The following is an 18,146-nucleotide window of genomic DNA, read 5'->3' as shown; positions in this document are numbered from 1 at the left end:
ATTTCAAGGTTTCAACCACTTAAAAAGAAAGGAACAACTTTTTTAAAGGTAAAATGTTTTTATTGTTTGAAGCTTAAGAGATGGTAAACAAAAATCAGTATGACATTTCATATCTTAGTCTTTTGAATGAGGTTATAAAAATACAATGCCACTTAGTCTTTACAAAACTTTTGAAAATGTCTACAAGTTCACACTTAGTATAATATAAAAAGGCACTTAAAACACACAATGAGGTGATTTTTTAAAAAAACCACCTTATAGATATGATTGAAATTGCTTGGGAAAAATTTATAAACACAGACTCCTACATAAATAGGACTTGACTTTTTCTTCTTTTTCAAAACATAGATAGCATTTTCCCCATGTTACCGACAGACAGCATAAATACAGACTGCCCTCACCCACCTCTTGATTTAGGTTAACAGAAAAGCAAGCAAAAATTAATTTGTTTTTCTTCAATTTAATCTCATTTTTTTTTAGATAAAACAAAATTCTAATTTGTAACCAAATCACCCTGAGCATTTTTTGGAATGCCAGGCTCATTTTTATTTTGTTTTAAATCACATTCGTTAAAAAAAAAAATAGGAAGACAATGATGTGAATATTATACATACTTATTACTCAGCCACCCAAATCACCCTAAGCAACAACTTTTCTGAAGCATGTGGACATACATGTGTGTGTGTATTTGTAAATGTCATTCAAGCATCAGAGCATACTGAAACCCCACTAGCGCCATCTTTGTACCCTGGGGTCATAGGTCTGGACACAACCCAAATCCTTCTGTGCGCCCATCAACGAGAGCAAAGACGTGCGCTTCATGCGTTTCTAGTTCTTCATTTTCTTTCAGGCTGGGCAAAGGATAAGCCATGTTCACCATAAATGAAGTAAAAACCCACTGCCCTGTGTCATGTATATAAGCGTATTCTTGCTGTGGAAATTCTGTGCTTTGGGAATTTTATAAGATCATCATTTCAGGACATTGTTAAGAAAGAATAAAAAAAAAATTTTTTTTTTTTGAGCTGACAGAAACATGAATCAGACAACTAATTCATTCTCCTCATACAGGATGCAGTTTTAGAGGTAACTGCATTACTTCACCCCAAGGGTGTTGTTCACGAAGGAAACACATCCATTGCTTTAAGGAATCACCTGAGTGTGATCAGTTGAAATGATTTAACAATGAAATTTGATTTGGTTACTTTCCTGGCAGGATTTGGACTATAAACGAAAACCGGCATTTACAATAATATGGGGGAAAATACAGAGCCACTTGAATACTTACCACTTTATTACTGCAATCATAAATGGTAATGATTTGAATTAGTCCTTGACATTGATTTGTGTGTTTAAATTAGTCATTATGCCTTTTCTGCCTTTTGTTCTGTTGTTCACCCTTTTAAGAAATGCCATGATAGTGAGTACATGGGTGTGTTGTGTGAAGCATCTTGTACTACCCTCCTGAGCACATGTACATGTGGCCATTTATCAAGCCTCTGCTCATATTTTTCTATTTAACTTTTCTGTTGGATAACATTGAAAAGCCTTTGCTGATTTTCAAGGCAGTCTTTCAGCTTATCCTCTGTCAAGGTCAGTCGCTGCTCCAAGATTGAAACAGTCTGCAAAAGGAGGACAAAATAATCAATACCTAGTGACCTGGCGGTGAGGACAATGACGGTCATTTCTGCATTGGAGATCCTTTCAGGAACTGGAATGTCCACCCCTTTGCTGGGAAGGGGCTCCTAAATCAGCCCCAGAACGTGTTCTGCTTCTGGGCCCTTCCACTGGCAAAAAGCATTATGAAGCAATTTGAGGAAAAGATAAAAACCGATGCCTTTGGTGAGAAAAGAGTAAAAGATGAGGCCTCTGTAGACCATTCTTGTCTGGTCTCCTGAAGCACCAAAGCCAGGGAGGAGGCCACAGGTGGCCTGTGTGCAGTCCCGCAGGCTACATGGCGGTGTGGGGGGGAAAGGACGGGGGGGCGGGGCACCACAAGCCCAGCCCAGGGCCTACTTATACGTCACCACTTGTCACTCTGTCACGACCAATCCATGATGGATCCTAACTATACCAGCTGGATCCTTCGTTTACTTTAAATTGTTAGAATAACCAGCATCAGTTCTCACACCTTGAAAATGACCGTGTCTCCCAGGGTTGTTAGGAAGACTGAATGAAGTAAGGCACATAAAATGCTTACACGGGTGCCTGGTACATAGGACTTGATGAATCTTAGCTCTTTTAACTCCTGTGGCTAATAAATGAGCAAATGACCCCCCCACACACACACACACAAATGGCTACTTCTACATTTGGCAAATCTAATTTGATATTGACTACTTCATCTTCAATCTTTTAGATTTCTTTTAAACTTTTTATTATAAAATAAAATGGATTCAGGAAGCTACACAAAAAAACGTGTCCCTGAATGAATCCTCATGAGAAAAACACCCTGATAACGAGCACCCAGGTCCAGAACTATTACTTTGCCAGCCACCCCAGCGTTCTTTCCATAGGCCTCTCAGAATCCCCACTCCTGCCCTCCCCCCGACAACAGCCACTCTCCTGACCATTATAGTCATTGCTTTCTTACGTTCTTTATGGTTTTATCGTTCAGGTGTACATTCCTAGACACTGTAATTTTGTCTTACCCATTTTCAAAGTTTGAGATGCCATTTAAAGTTCCTTTTAATCTACAGCTTCTCATCCTCACCCCCCACTTTTTTTTTTTTTTTTAAACAATTTGTCTGTTGACAGACTCAGGCCATTTAGAATAGAGTTTATCTGCAGAGCTTCCACCATTCTGAATTTTAAGGATAGTGTGCTAAGGGTGCAGGTCAGTCTGTTCTGTTCTCTATATTTTCTATAAATTGGCAGCTGGATTCAAAGGCTGGATTAGACTCAGATTAGATCTGCAAGACTATGGATCTAATAAGACCTATAGTTAAGACTATAGGTAGTGGTCTATTTCATTAGAAGGCATGTTAATAAGGTTTGATCATTTCTTTTCTCATAATGTTGGACCTGCTGAATGCCTAGAGCTATTCATTCTTGAGCATTGTAAATGATATTCTAATTCCATCATTTAAAAAAACTATTAGCTGGGATAATTTATAAATAACAGACACTTTCCTCATCTACTACTTGGTTATCCAGTGGTAGAGTTCATATAGGAAAGGCAGGATAAATGTTTGATTATTTTAGTCAACAAGTTTTAAGATAATGAACTGATTCCCTATCATCCTCCGAAAGTAAACATTTTAAAAATATCATTATTTAATAGCTTTTGCTTTCATATTCCATACTATAGATTATGGCTAATTAAAAGTGATGCTGATAGGGGCGACTGGGTGGCTCAGTCATTAAGCGTCTGCCTTCAGCTTGGGTCGTGATCCCAGGGCTCCCTGCTCAGCGGGAAGCCTGCTTCTCCCTCTCCCACTCCCCCTGCTTGTGTTCCCTCTCTCGCTGTGTCTCGCTCTGTCAAATGAATAAATAAAATCTTTAAAAAAAATGATGCTGATAAAATTTTCTACCATTTCTTGAGTACCTATATGGGCCAAGCATTTTGCTATATACTTTACATACATTATCACAATTCCACATGCTAAAGCTGTTGATATGTATATTAGCAACACCTTTAACACTGGTTAATTCCATTTATCAGTGCAGATGAGATATAAACACTGTGAGTGAGTTAGGAGATGCTCAGTCATCTGTAATTAAAGTGAATCAGAACATGTTTATTTTACTTGCTACTTGCCCACAGATTCACTGTTTCTATTTTGCAAGTGTGTTGTGCTTGCTTTAACCTCCTTAATTATAAAAGAAAGCCAGCCTTTCAAAATTAAAAATCATAGAGACATTCAGTAAATCTTAAATGATTCATTTAACCTTGAATCAGGTAAGAAGGAAAGATGGGTCATGAGGCTGAAGGAATAGAGAATGGAAAGATTCACTTGGGAGAGGCTCTAAGAGGGACCTGACATTGAATATGACAGTGTAGGTGAAGAAGTTGTGGCAATATGGGAAATAAGCCAACCAAAACTAAATCTGGCATGAGGCCGAAAGGGAAGCTGCCTTTAAAGGGAAGAAGTGTATGATAAATACAGAGAAGGTCACCTCCAGTACAATACTGCAAAGTGAAAGTTAGTGATTTTAATAGGATTTTCATTGAACAAATCTTGTGATGACTCCAAGTACTCACATGGCTCTTTCCCACAATCTGTCAGGACTCCAAATCCACATATATGGCTCTTGCTTCGAAAGGCCCTGAGATGTGATCTACAGGTTTTTAGTATTCATTTAATTAGTGGCTCTACACCCTGGCTGTGAAACAGAATCGTATGGGGTACTTAAAAAGACAGATGTCAGGGCCTTACCCCAGCCCAGTCGCAATGGATTGTCTGGAGATGAGAACTGGCCGTCTGCATATGTATGCTTTATAACTGCCCAGGTGACTACAATGTACAGCCAGTGTTGAGAACAGAATGAGATGATTTCTATGCAAGAGCTATTTCAACTTGAAATATGTATTCTGGAAAAGTAATTGCCATCCCTCTAGCTCACATGATAGCCTCTCTTTCTGTATAACTTGTAGCAAGGTCTGCTCTGACAAATATTGGCAACCTCATTCTACAGATCAGAGCAACAATAAGACTTCTTCAGAGGAAACACTGAATCAGCAGGGCTGGAGGAGAAACCTTTGATGTATCCATTTCAACACACCACCTCCTTTTTTTTTTTTTTTTAAAGATTTTATTTATTTATTTGACAGAGAGAGAGAGACAGCTAGTAGGGAACACAAGCAGGGGGAGTGGGAGAGAGAGAAGCAGACTCCTGGCTGAGCAGGGAGCCTGATGCGGGGCTCGATCCCAGGACCCTGGGATCATGACCTGAGCTGAAGGCAGACGCTTAACGACTGAGCCACCCAGGCGCCCCAACACACCACCTCCTTTAAATGACACCTATGTCTTCTGACCAAGAGTTGGAAGACCTTTGGTATATAAAGATCCACAGTATACCTTCTTTGCAAAGGTAAAAAGGCATCAAAGGACGAGGTAATATTCTAAAACAGGTATGCAAAACCCATCCCCTCCAGGAGCACACAGCATCAACGTAATTAGCTTTGGAATGAGGAAAGTTATATCTTGGACAATGAGAAGTTCTTCACAGTGAAGAACTATAAACATTGTCAAAATTTCATTCTAACCAGAAATTGTTAATCATTTTTCTCATGGCCCCAAATATTTCTTTGATAATGTCCTAATCTGAACACAATACATCAAAAATCTTCAGGTAAAACCTTACTGAGCAGAATCATATACATTTATAGCATGGGGCACCACGCTATTCTTCCCAGTCTCCACTGTTCCTTCTGGCCTCCAGATGGCAGACAGAGCACAAGGGCAGCTGTGCGTGTGTGTGCGTGCGTGCGTGTGTGTGTAAATGCACACATGCATGTGTACACGTGGGCTCTGATCTTACCTCTAAAAGATCTTACTATAGCAGCTCAGCAGAGCATGCCTTGCTATATTGCTTGCCACCTTGAGCTAGCCTTTCTTTTCTTTTTTTTTTGTTTTGAGCTAGCCTTTCTAAGAAATTTCCCCACGGCTTTGCTAGGTCTGCAACCTGCTGTAACCAGCATTGTTTTGTATAACCTAAGTACAAAGCATGCTAGCCCACCTGGGTCAGAACACTGAGTTGTTCCATAATATGCTCTAAAGCGTCAGTCACGGCGAGTGGTATGCTTCTTTGGCTCTCAGAAGGGAGGTCACTCATGTCTTCTGTCCTCGTTTTCAAGGATGTTGGTGAACATTCCGATGGCAATAAAGAAGGGTTCAAGAAATATCCGCTGATCTCTTCGCTCTTGTCTGCTAAGGTTCTAACAGTGGTGGTATCTTTTGTCTTTGACATCACAGAAAAGAGGAAGAGTTACCTTTTCCAAACCTCAACATGATATACATGTAAGTTTTTAATATTCTTCCTCTAAATACCCAGCTTACGTTTAATTGTTTATCCTCAACTACAATTTATAAAAATTACAATTGCAGGGAGAAAATAAAGCTAACAACGAATAGACCAAATTCACAATTTTCCTGGATTTTTTACATGAAATACACTTTGTATGTATCTGTCTGCTAGATGAGGTGTTCTACCACTAAAAGGACTTTTAGATGCAGTCTAATTCTTAAGCAAAAACAAACACCACATCAAGATGACTATTATTTTTTTAAAAAATGGAAAACAGCAAGTGTGGGTGAGGACGTGGAGGAACTGGAGCCCTGATGCGTTGCTGGGGGGCTATCAAAGGTGCAGCTGCTATAGGAAACTCCACAAAAAGTTAAACCCAGAATAAACCATATGACATAGCAATTCCACTCCTAGGTAGATGTCCAAACGAATTTAGAGCAGAGACTTGAACAGATACTTGTACACCGTTGTTCACAGCAGCTTTACTCACAGTAGTCAAAAGGTGGAAACACAAATATCTACCAACAGATAACCGTGGAAACAAAATGTGGTACGTAAATACAGTAGAGGACTTAGCAGGAACTTGAATACTTTTGAATACGTTAACCACCTGTATACAGATTTTATTACTGTTCTCACAGATAGAAACCAAACGCTCCAGATAACCAAGACAGTCTTTTCCACACGGGTCACGACATACCTCCGTATGTACATGCAAATATCACTAGTGATGCTGTAGAATGGTTCCGGCCATCCATGGGAAAAGGCCTCAAGCTAATTAAACAACCATCTTTGAACTCCAGGGCTTTGCAGTCAGGGTAGTTAGTGAAGAAAGGGTAACAGGAAATGGACAAAGGAAAGATTTAAGACCCTTAGTCTAAGCCATAAAAGATCTCAATACAGCCTTAATAATGGTCTTCTTGTTTGGGACCAGCAACAAATAAATGACTATCATATGACATGTGGAGGTGAATGAAAAACAGCCCAGGGTATGGGCAGAGAGAGGGGAAAAGTACGAGGTCTCCATCCCACATCCCACAACATTAGCCAACTGACGTTGGCTCTTTCTGTTTCTCAGAAGTATTGGAATCTAGAAATTAGCAGATTCTTTCCCACCAACCAACTCTGACTTTGCATCCTGTTTGTATAGGAAAAGGGAGAGCTGCATGGCTTGGGGAAGCTTCAACGCACTCATTTATGAAATTCAAAAAGAAGTTGAGAAGGGAAAAAATACGTTTAAGATTCTGGGCTATCGGAAGTCCAGCAAGTGAGGCTGCCACCCACACCGCTCCCAGTGCACCCGGGCCCTCTCCTACCTCCAAGCTGCTACTACTCTCCCTGGTAAATGCCTACCAAGCACCAACAACACACCAAGCATCTACCGATGTTAAATATGAGTATGGGGCAAGGCCTGCTCTCGAAGATTCTGCAGTGGCCAGAGAATTAAGACAGAGCAAGGCCTAGAACCGCCGCGGTGCTCGGCTCATCATTGGCAGTGCAGAACGCAAAAGAACCAGGAGCACACCCATGACTGTAAGACTGCAAAACAGCGATGGTTTGGTGCTCCATAAAAGGAAGCAATCACACCACGTTCCCTTAGCTCCTACTTTACTTGCCGACACTTGAAGTACAGTGAGGTAAGAATCATTCATTCATTCACTGATTTAGCAAACGAAGGCCTCCTATGCTGGGCATGAAAGCTACAGCAAAGAGCAAGAGGGATGTGGTAACTTCCTTTGTGGAGCTTATAGTTCTCTGAGAAACCACTTCATCCAGAAGGATGGTAGGGCAATCGCCACCCCTAAGTTTTCCTTGGCTAGGCCCCTGGTTGGCCATCTCAAAGATGGGAAATGCAGCCTCACCAAGGGCATGAATAAATCTGAGTGGCTGAGACACCCTATGTCTACAGCTACAGGTTAAAAGGCTTGACTCTCCCTTTGAACATACAAAATAAAATAAGAGATAAAGAGTTGACTGATGCCAACAACTTTGATAGTCCTGAGAGCTAGATACAAAACCTCTGACATTCTGGGGACAACGGACTCTTTTTTTTTTTTTTTTAAGATTTTTTTTTTTTAATTTTTTTGACAGAGAGAGAGACAGAGAGAGCACAAGCAGGGGGAGAGGCAGAGGGAGAAGCAGGCTTCCCACTGAGCAGGGAGCCTGATGTGGGACTCATTCCCAGGATCGTGGGATCATGACCTGAGCTGAAGGCAGACGCTTAACCGACTGAGCCACCCAGGCGCACCAGGACAACTGACTCTTAACAGATTGTTGAGATGCCATGGAAAAATTAATGCGTAATTTTTCATTTGTCACTTACATTAGAGAATGAATTTCTTTGATTTTTTAAAAGATTTTACCTATTCATTTGACAGAGAGAGAGAGAGCGAGCATGCATGAGCAGGGGCAGAGGGAGAGGGAGAAGCAGACTCCCTGCTGAGGAGGGAGCCTGACACGGGGCTCAATCCCAGGACCCCGAGATCACAACCTGAGCAAAGGCAGACGCCCAACTGACTGAGCCACCCAGGTGCCCTGAGAATGAATTTTTTAAATACATTAATAGAAAGTGAAAATCGTGGCATTTGCAAGCAAATTTTTATCAGGAAATGAACCATTCAACAATGCAATCAAGGTCCACACATTTAAACTATTACTATTTATATAATTAACAAGGGAACATTCAAGATACTGTGCTGCTCTATTACCCATATAAGTTCATGCATTATCTTTATTCCCTTCCTTCCTCTCCCCTTCTTTCCTGCTCCTCCTTCCCTCCCACCCACTCCCTGTCTGGGCCAGCAAGCCAGAACTAATCACCGGTGCCCCTCTGTGCTCGTAAGCCATCATGCTTGCCAACAGTAGAGCACTGTCATTTCCTGTTATATTTGTGTTTACATGTCTATATTCCCAACTACTTTGTGAGAGAGTCTCTTGAGAGCAGGAGCCATCACTTTACCATCTTTTTTCCTCAGGCGTCCAGCACAGTGCATGAGACACTGATAGGGCTCACCAGTTATTGAGCTGAGTTCACGGATTCTAATTCACTGAATTCACTGTCCTGTATCAGTTGAGCCATCAACAAAATGGAAATATTAATAATTTGACAGTATTTGGAGACAAGTTAAAGCCCAAAGTTAAGCCAATACCATTCTCTACTAAAAATTACTGTCTGAAGTCCCTCCTATGAGAGAGCAATGGAAGCATTTACCACATAACTGCAAATCTGCAGATCACTTCTTGATTTTTATTCACCATTCCCCCTCCAGCATATTTGATGGTTTCTGATGGCCGAGCATAAAGACTTTCTGCAAAAGTAGGCATTTCACATGTAAAGATAATCAAAGACTTGGACTTCAGATATATCTTTAATAAATGGGTTAAAATAAGTCAGCTTTGGCTTATAACTAATGTTTTTAGTCTTGGTTTAATTCTGTAAGTAGAGAACAAAACAGGCAAAAGTCAGAAAAATCTATCCAAAAGTGGTTTTGACCCCTCCAGCTAAAGTGAGTTTCCCATCACTGAAAATTCTAAAATAGACATGGGATGGTCACTTGTTGGGGATATTATGAAAAATATACAAACATCAGGTCAGGAAATTCAACTGAATGCCCTTCAAAGTCCTTTCCATTCCGGATATTCTGAGATTTTCAAATCACTACACACACACACACACACACACACACACACACTTATGAAATGCCTCCTTGAAATAGACTAGGATAACAAAGAATGTCTTTTGCCTGGATAAAAATAAAGGTAAATATTATTTTTCAAATAAAGAATGGATTATTTATTTTCAATAACATTTAGAATATGAATTTGAAACTTCAATAATCTCTATATGGAATCTAAAATAATGAAGACATAACACTCATTCAAACGACTTCTTTTAGTTTAGCACCTACATGTCAGAAAAATTCCAAACAGCAGAGATACAGAACTGTATTCGTTTCCTACTGCTGCCATAACAAATTACAAGTTTAGTTGCTTAAAACAACACACATTTATGAACTTAAAGCTCGGGAGGTCAGAAGTCCAAGACAGGTTTTACAGAGCTAAAACCACAGCCAGCAGAGCTGTGTTCCTCCGGGACACTCTCAGGGAGAGTCTGTTCCTTACCTTTTCCAGCTTCTAGAAGCCCCCACCTTCCTTGGCTCATGACCCCATCACTTTAATCTCTGCTTCCACTGTCATACGCCTTCTCTAATTCCCGGGGCCTCCCTCCTTCCCTTACAGGGACCCTAGTGATTCTACTGCATCCACCCCGATAATCCAGGATAATCTCCCCAACACAAGATCCTTAACTTTATCACATTTGCAAAGTCCCTTTTGCCATGCAAGAAAACACGTTCACACATTCTGGGAATGGGGACATGGACATCTTTAAAGGACCATGAGGCTGCCTACTATAAGGAATGAATAAACAAGAGAGATCCTGTGGACACGGCGTTATACTCAAGTGGGTGAAACAGGAAAATAAATATACAGATATGTGATGTAATGTCAGGTAATGACAAGAGTTATGAAGAAAAATAAAGCTGGGTAACATGTTATATTATGATATAGCTTCATTGATGATGTATTTTTTTTTAAATGGGGAAGGTAGAAAATAAATTTTAAGCACGTTAAGTTTGAGATACCCATTAGACTTCCAAAGGGAAATGTCATGAATGCCATTGGAAGTATATGACTCTAGATTTCTGTAGAGAAGTTGTGGAGAGTTATCTGAATATATATATATATATTCACCAGTTTTTATAAAGGATACAAATGAACAGCCAGATGAAGAGATACATAGAACAAAGTCTGGAAAAGTCCCAAATACAGGAACTTCTGTTGCCTTGCAGTTGGGGAGCTTGGCATGTAAATATTACAGCCATGGGCCTATGATCACTTGGGGGGAGTCAAACAAGAAAAGAGTTGCAAAGACTTCAAAATGCAGGGCACAGCTGTAATAATGGACCACAGAATCTAAGGTAGAAGAGAGGGACACAGACACAGGAGGTGGGCAGTGAAAAGGCAGGAGGCTCAATGGATTGGTGACCCTTCTGGGGTTGATGAATTATCAAAATTGGAGGACTGGAGGAAGTGGTGGCCAAAGGGCAGGAGGCTTTACACTGAGTTTACCATCAGCACAAAGGATTCAGTCACTGAGTTCATCTGAGAATCCTGCTACAGAGACTATGGCTGTCTTTCAGAAGTGACTCAGTGTTGCTCTATCTTTAGCTCTCTCCTTGAGGCCAAAATCCTGTGTTAACCAAGGAGTGGATGAACCAATCAGGAAAACAGAGAAAGGAGCTATAGACTCACCCATGTGGGACTGTCAGAGGACCACATCACAAGATTCATTCCCAATTTCTATAATCTTTAGGAAGAAAATCCTGAAGAAGAAAACCACAAGTCTTCTATTTCATCTATCTGCATAGTGTACTGTGTATCCTTGTAAAAACATACCCACCTGCTCAAGTCTTATTGATTTAAAAGGATCTCTGGGATAAAATCAGAGAATGTCATGTGAAATTTGTGTCTCTCACACTACATTGGCTGAGTTGAAAAAGACTTCTGTTTGTCCCTTGGGAGAAATCATACATCTTTTTCTCAAAGAAAGAGCCTTCAGGCTTTAGGGATAAGGTTTTACAGAGGGCTTTGATTTTTCTTCTTCAAACCAAATTGGAAATTTCATTTTTGTCAGAAGACTTGAAAAACACACCCCTATGTAGCTATCAACTATAACATCTGAATGCTTAATCCAGTCCCCTTGGACAAGGCAGATGCCGCAACAAATCAACTGTCTTTGTCTTTAATCTTTATTCTCATCTCTAGAGAAGCTTATTAATTTTGAAGCCATGAACAGGTAGGATATAAGTAGGACAAATAAAATCTGTACAAAAATTTCCTTCTGTGTTTCACTTCTTACACGATTAGGCAAAAACAAACTATGACGCTTCACTCTTTGTTCAAAAAAGGTGCACGCGTGTATGTATCTAAATTTTGAGGCCTATATTACACAATGATGTATTTCTGAAAGATATTTTATATTCAAATAAGTATTACATCTTGGAAAAAATGGAAGTTTGACGTGGAAAGCCATATTTGGTTTAGTTTCACCCACATGTCTCAAAAGAGCCATCTGTTCACCTTTCAGAAAGCTGCCCCCTTCTGTGGGCACAACAGCATCAAGGGAAATTAATACATGAGTGAATAAGAAATGCAACCTCACTGCAATACTAACGTTTTTGAATGAATCAGGAATCCCTCTCTTTTTATCTAGTAACTTTTTTAAATAAGTTCCAACTATGCTTTAAAACTTTCAATTAAAAGGTATAAGGAATAATAATGCAGCCCTCTCCGCTACCTTAAGAAATAAAGTGTATCCTTTTTTTTTTTTTTTAAAGATTTTTTGTTTATTTATTTGGCAGAGAAAGATACACAGCGAGAGAGAGAACACAAGCAGGGGGAGTGGGAGAGGGAGAAGCAGGCTTCCCGCAGAGCAGGGAACCCCGATGCGGGGCTCGATCCCAGGACTCTGGGATCATGACCTGAGCCAAAGGCAGACGCTTAACGACTGAGCCACCCAGGCGCCACCAAGTGTATCCTTTTCTGATCTATCTTCTTTCCTTTCCCTCTTAAAGAATACCATCATCTTGAATGTGGTATCTATCATCCCAATTCACATCCCTTTGCTTTTATCACATCTGTAGATATCCCTAAACAACAGAATTGTTTTTGTGTGTATTAGAACTGCATATAAAATCGTCTTGTAGTATACCCTTGTAGAACTTTTTGTTAATCATCATTTTTAGATTTGTCTATGAGAATGCAGCTAAGTCTAGTTCACTTATTTTCACAGCCAAATAGTACTCCATTGATTGACTATTCTACAATTTATATATTCTCTCTACTGTTAACTTGCATTAAATGCTACAATGAGCAGTCTTATAAATGTCCCCTGCATAGAAGTGTGAGAGTTTCTCTAGAATGGAAAAGTTAAGTCAAAGTTTTACCAAATATTGTCCAAAATATTGTCCAGACGTTGTCCGAACTTACTCTTATATGAGCAGAAGGCAAGTTCCCCTTTTTCTACAAAATCAGTAATATTTCATTGTGCATTTCAATGATTACTGCTAACTTGGGCATATTTTATGTGTATATTATCATTCTGTAGATTGCCTGTTCAAATCCTTTGTCCACTTTTTAATTGGTCTACCTCTTTTTTCTAATTTATATTTAAGAGTTCTTTATATATTCTAGATACCAGTACTTTGTTGTTTGTCTTCATTTCTATTTTATGGGATTTTCTTTATTCATACAAGTTTTTGTCATAAATGTAGTCAAATTGATCAAACCTTCTTTTGTAATTTATGCATTTCGCATTTTGTTTAAGCAATTCTTGCCTACCAGGAGTGTATAAATATATTCTTCTGTTTTCTTTTAGAGGTTCTGAAGTATTTTCACATTTAAGCCTTTAACTCCCCTGGTATTGATTTTGTTTGTAGCTAAAAGTAAGAAAATAATTATATATTTTTTCCAATTAGCCGGTTGCCCCAGCAACATTTATTGCAGTCTATTCAGTGACTAATCCATCTTCGTGGGACTGCAAAGCCAGGACTTTCATATACCAGTCATCTATATCTGTGTGGGTCTATGTGCTCCCCACTGTGGACTCTGTCTCTCCCTGTAACAGCACCACATTTAGAGTTTAATGAAACTCCAACCTTCATATTTCTTTAAAAGTGTCCTGTTCAGGGGCGCCTGGGTGGCTCAGTCGTTAAGCGTCTGCCTTAGGCTCAGGTCATGGTCTCAGGGTCCTGGGATCGAGCCCCACATCGGGCTCCTTGCTCCGCGGGAAGCGTGCTTCTCCCTCTCCCACTCCCCCTGCTTGTGTTCCTGCTCTCGCTCTCTGTCAAATAAATAAATAAAAATCTATAAAAAAAAATAATAATAAATAAATAAAATTGCCCTGTTCCTAAAACTGTCTATTTTTGGCCCTTTGCTTTTCCACATGAGCTTTAAAATCAACTTTTTAGGTTTCACTAAAAATCGTCCTGGGATGTTTATTGGAATTGCCTTGAATTTATAGATTTATTCAGGAGAACTAACATCTTTATGACATTGAACCACCCTATCTACAAACATGGCATTCTAAAAAACATGGAATATTGTCTAAATTTCATGTTATCCTTACATGAAGGCCTTACACTCTGTACTTTCTGTATCATTTCAATTTTAGTCAATTGCTTCAAAAGCAAACACATCGCCACCATGTTAGCATTATAATAGTTATGCAGAGCCCAACTTACCCTGATGTTTCAAATTACAATTTTTTCAACTTTATCATGGTGCAAAAGCAATACACATTCAGTAGAAATCATACTTCAAATTTTAAATTCTGATCTTTTCCTGAGCTAGCAATATGCATGGGGTAGGATACTGTCTGGTGACACTGGGCAGCTCCCAGTCGGCCACACGACCTCAAGGGGAAATCCAATCAATATACTTTCAACCATGCTGCTTCTCACTTTCAGTATTCAGTAACTCACATGAGATATTCAACAGTTTATTACAAAATAGGCTTTGTGTGAGATGATTTTGCCTGACTGTAGGCTAATGTGCCCTTATCACACTTAAGGTAGACAGGCTAAGCTATGATGTTTGGTAGGTTAGGTGTATTAAATGCAGTATATTGGGATGTAACCTCATTGTAAGTTGTACACAGATAGCCAACCAAATCAACAAGTCAAAGTATATCCTCAAATAACTATCTTCAGTATTTTTGTGAAACACAAAGTTATCACAGAATCAGGGACATTATTTAGAATATATTTTTGGAAAAATTATTTCCTGAGCTTGCTTATTCTCTCAGATAAATAATGCCATTTCTTGGCCTTTCCTACAGGCCCTATTTTCTGTTCCTTGAAACTCTTCAAGTGCCAGATTCAAAAGAAGTGAACTGTGTGTTAAAAATCATGAGATAATTCTTTTAAATTGTACACACAAAGTACATCATGCTTTACTCAACTGAATAAGACTTTAGCTCCCTTGCTGTATTTGTTTTAGTGCTATGAAGAGGCAATTTTAAGACAAGAATTTATCCAATCATTTAACAAAAGCTACATTCAGAAAACTGGCAAGCTTTACAGAACATCTTTCGGAGAGCAAATATTGTATTTATTTATTGTTCTATTCATCATGTAGCATAATGTGAATATTATAGTACAATTAATAATAACTGTGATTGTAACAGTAATATATGTATATATTCACAGCTGGGTTTGAGAACCACCCTTCTGTCTATTTATTATTCATTAAATCATTCAAAAAACAGAGAATGAAAGCTTTCTATGAGAATTCAATATACACAGTGTACATTGTATTAGTTGACTTGAATTTGCATTTGCTAAATAATGAAGTCTTTCCTTATCTTCCCCAAACAGATGAAATTTGCCCCTCATCTAAATCTCTACAAAAATTCAATTTTGCTTAAGGCAATTATCAATTTTTCCTTGCATTTCTGCTATTTGTGACACCATATAATTTTTCTATCCTCTCATATAATATGGTGGCTATATGAATGGGACATCAAGTCACACAGACCTTTAACCCTATATCTTTTATGCATTAACTATGTGTCCATGGACAAATTACTTGACCTGTCTAGGCCTTAGAGACGATGGACTCTGAAAAACAAACTGAGGATTCTAGAGGGGAGGGGGGTGGGAGGATGGGTTAGCCTGGTGATGGGTATTAAAGAGGGCACGTTATGCAGGGAGCACTGGGTGTTATGCACAAACAATGAATCATGGAACACTACATCAAAAACTAATGATGTAATGTATGGTGATTAACAATAAAAATTAAAAAGAAAAGAACATCGAGCTACATTATAAGGTTGTTGTGAGAATGTACGTAAAGAGTTTAATGTATAGTTTGTATTTACTCACCTATCATCATCAGTATCATCATATTATATCCTCCCCCCAATTCCTCTAAAATCTAATTTGCAAGTTTCTAGAAGGGCAGAAGCCACAGCTTACCTTCCTTCACACAGTTGACAACTTGATGAGTAACTCCTATGCATAAGGCACACAAAGTAATTAATAAAATTTGTTGAATTAAAGATATTTCTCTATGCAGTATACTCCAAGTTTTGGTGTTGTTTTTTTTTTTAAATTCTCCTCTTTATATGTCTGGTTTCTCAAATTAGATAATAAACCATATAAGGGCAGGTGGCAGTTCAGCAAATAAATGAATGAACCTTAATAAATAAATGCTAATAGTAAATGAGTAAGTAAATACTGAATATACGTTTAAAATAAAAATCACTGACAAATCCAAAATAAAATATTAAGACATTTTCAGATGTAATTAAAAAAAACACACAAAAAACAAGGTTTCCATTTTCAGGCAGCTGCCTGAAAAATATATATACTTTTAAAAGACATTTAGTAGGGCGCCTGGGTGGCTCAGTTGGTTAAGCGACTGCCTTCGGCTCAGGTCATGATCCTGGAGTCCCTGGATCGAGTCCCGTATCGGGCTCCCTGCTCAGCAGGGAGTCTGCTTCTCCCTCTGACCCTCCCCTGTCTCATGCTCTCTCTCTCTATCTCATTCTCTCTCTCAAATAAATAAATAAAATCTTTAAAAAAAAAAAAGACATTTAGTAGACAAAGATCCAACATCTATTAAAAAATTTTGGTCTTGTCATTTTCATAGATAAAAAATGGTTTCCTAATAATAATACAGGAAGCCAATCTAACATCAAGCATTTAAATCTATGAATCCTATGTAAAATATTTAACCCCTTGATGAAGATTATATATCTAGACATAGTTGAAAATTATGGCATAAAGCCTCCAGGAAGAATAGCTTATGAGTAGAATTTCAGTAACAGATATTTCATTATAAATAACTGAAAATATGATGCTATGATAACAGTATACTGTTTGATAGAGATACTATATTTTCCTTTCCAACATTTTTGTGTGTAGAAAGGTGTGTTTCTCCTTTCTTATTCTGCTGGTGGAAGAAACCCAGATATCAAAGACAATAAAAATAATGACTGCATTTATAAAGAAAGATTTTTTCTTTTTAACCAATTACCATGGGGAAAAATGGTCCAGGAGAAATAACTTACAAGTACTGCCACAAAACTCACTTTCTACCCATTGATGTCACTGAGTAAGCATTGTTAAGGTCTCCCCTCCTGCCACCATCATGTCTAAGTCAGTCTCCAGAGCCCCAACAGCTGTGGAAGCTCTTCATTGGAGGTTTGAGCTTTGAAACAAAAGATGAGAGTCTGAGGAGCCATTTTGAGCAATGGGGAACACTTATGGACTGTGTGGTCATGATAAATCCAAACACAAGCACTCCAGAGGCTTTGGGTTTGTCACATATGTCACTGTGGAGGAAGTGGATGCAGCCATGAATGCAAGGCCATACAAGGTGGATGGAAGAGTTGTGGAACCAAAGACGGCTGTCTCAAGAGAAGATTCTCAAAAACATGGTGCCCACTTAACTGTGAAAAAGATTTTTGTCGGTGGCATGAAAGAAGACACTGAAGAACATCATCTAAGAGATTAATTTTTAACAGTATGGGAAAATTGAAGCGACTGACTGCGGCAGTGGCAAGAAGAGAGGCTTTGCTTTTGTAACCTTTGATGACCATGACTCTGTAGACAACACTGTCATTCAGAAAGTCCTACTGTGAATGAATGGTCAAAACTGTGAAGTAAGAAAAGCCCTATCTAAGGGAGAGATGGCTAGTGTTTCACCCAGCCAAAGAGGTCGAAGTGGTTTTAGAAACATTGGTGGTGGGGCACCTGGGTGGCTCAGTCGTTAAGCGTCTGCCTTCGGCTCGGGTCATGATCCCAGGGTCCTGGGATCGAGCCCCGCATCGGGCTCCCTGCTCAGCAGGAAGCCCGCTTCTCCCTCTCCCACTCCCCCTGCTTGTGTTCCCTCTCTCGCTGTTTCTCTCTCTCTCTGTCAAATAAATAAATAAAATCTTTAAAAAAAAAAAAAGAAACATTGGTGGTGATCACGGAGGTGGTTTTGGTGGGAATGACAACTTTGGTCATGGAGGAAACTTCAGTAGGTGAGGGGGCTTTGGGGGCAGTCAAGGTGATGGTGGTGGTTATGGTGGCAGGGGGGATGGCTTTAATGCATTTGATAATGATGGAAGC

At 39.2% G+C, this 18,146-nt stretch overlaps 1 protein-coding gene across 1 annotated transcript in view; it reads right to left on the bottom strand.

Annotated features, from left to right (window-relative positions):
* Positions 1 to 256: 256 nt before the first annotated feature.
* The window catches only part of POC1B (POC1 centriolar protein B), a 92,897-nt gene continuing 75,007 nt past the window's right edge, over positions 257 to 18,146 (bottom strand). The window contains exons 11-12 of the mRNA XM_044915362.1: positions 5,680 to 5,894; positions 257 to 1,619 (exon numbers count right to left, since the gene is read on the bottom strand). Coding sequence (XP_044771297.1) covers positions 1,515 to 1,619; positions 5,680 to 5,894 — 320 coding nt within the window. The 3' untranslated portion in view covers positions 257 to 1,514. The remainder of the gene's footprint in view (positions 1,620 to 5,679; positions 5,895 to 18,146) is intronic.

This window comes from Neomonachus schauinslandi, chromosome 5 (genome assembly GCF_002201575.2).
Source record: "Neomonachus schauinslandi chromosome 5, ASM220157v2, whole genome shotgun sequence".
NCBI classification, from domain to species: domain Eukaryota; kingdom Metazoa; phylum Chordata; class Mammalia; order Carnivora; family Phocidae; genus Neomonachus; species Neomonachus schauinslandi.
The sequence above is the reverse complement of the archived record's forward strand: the minus strand, read 5'-3'. Positions and strand labels throughout refer to the sequence as shown.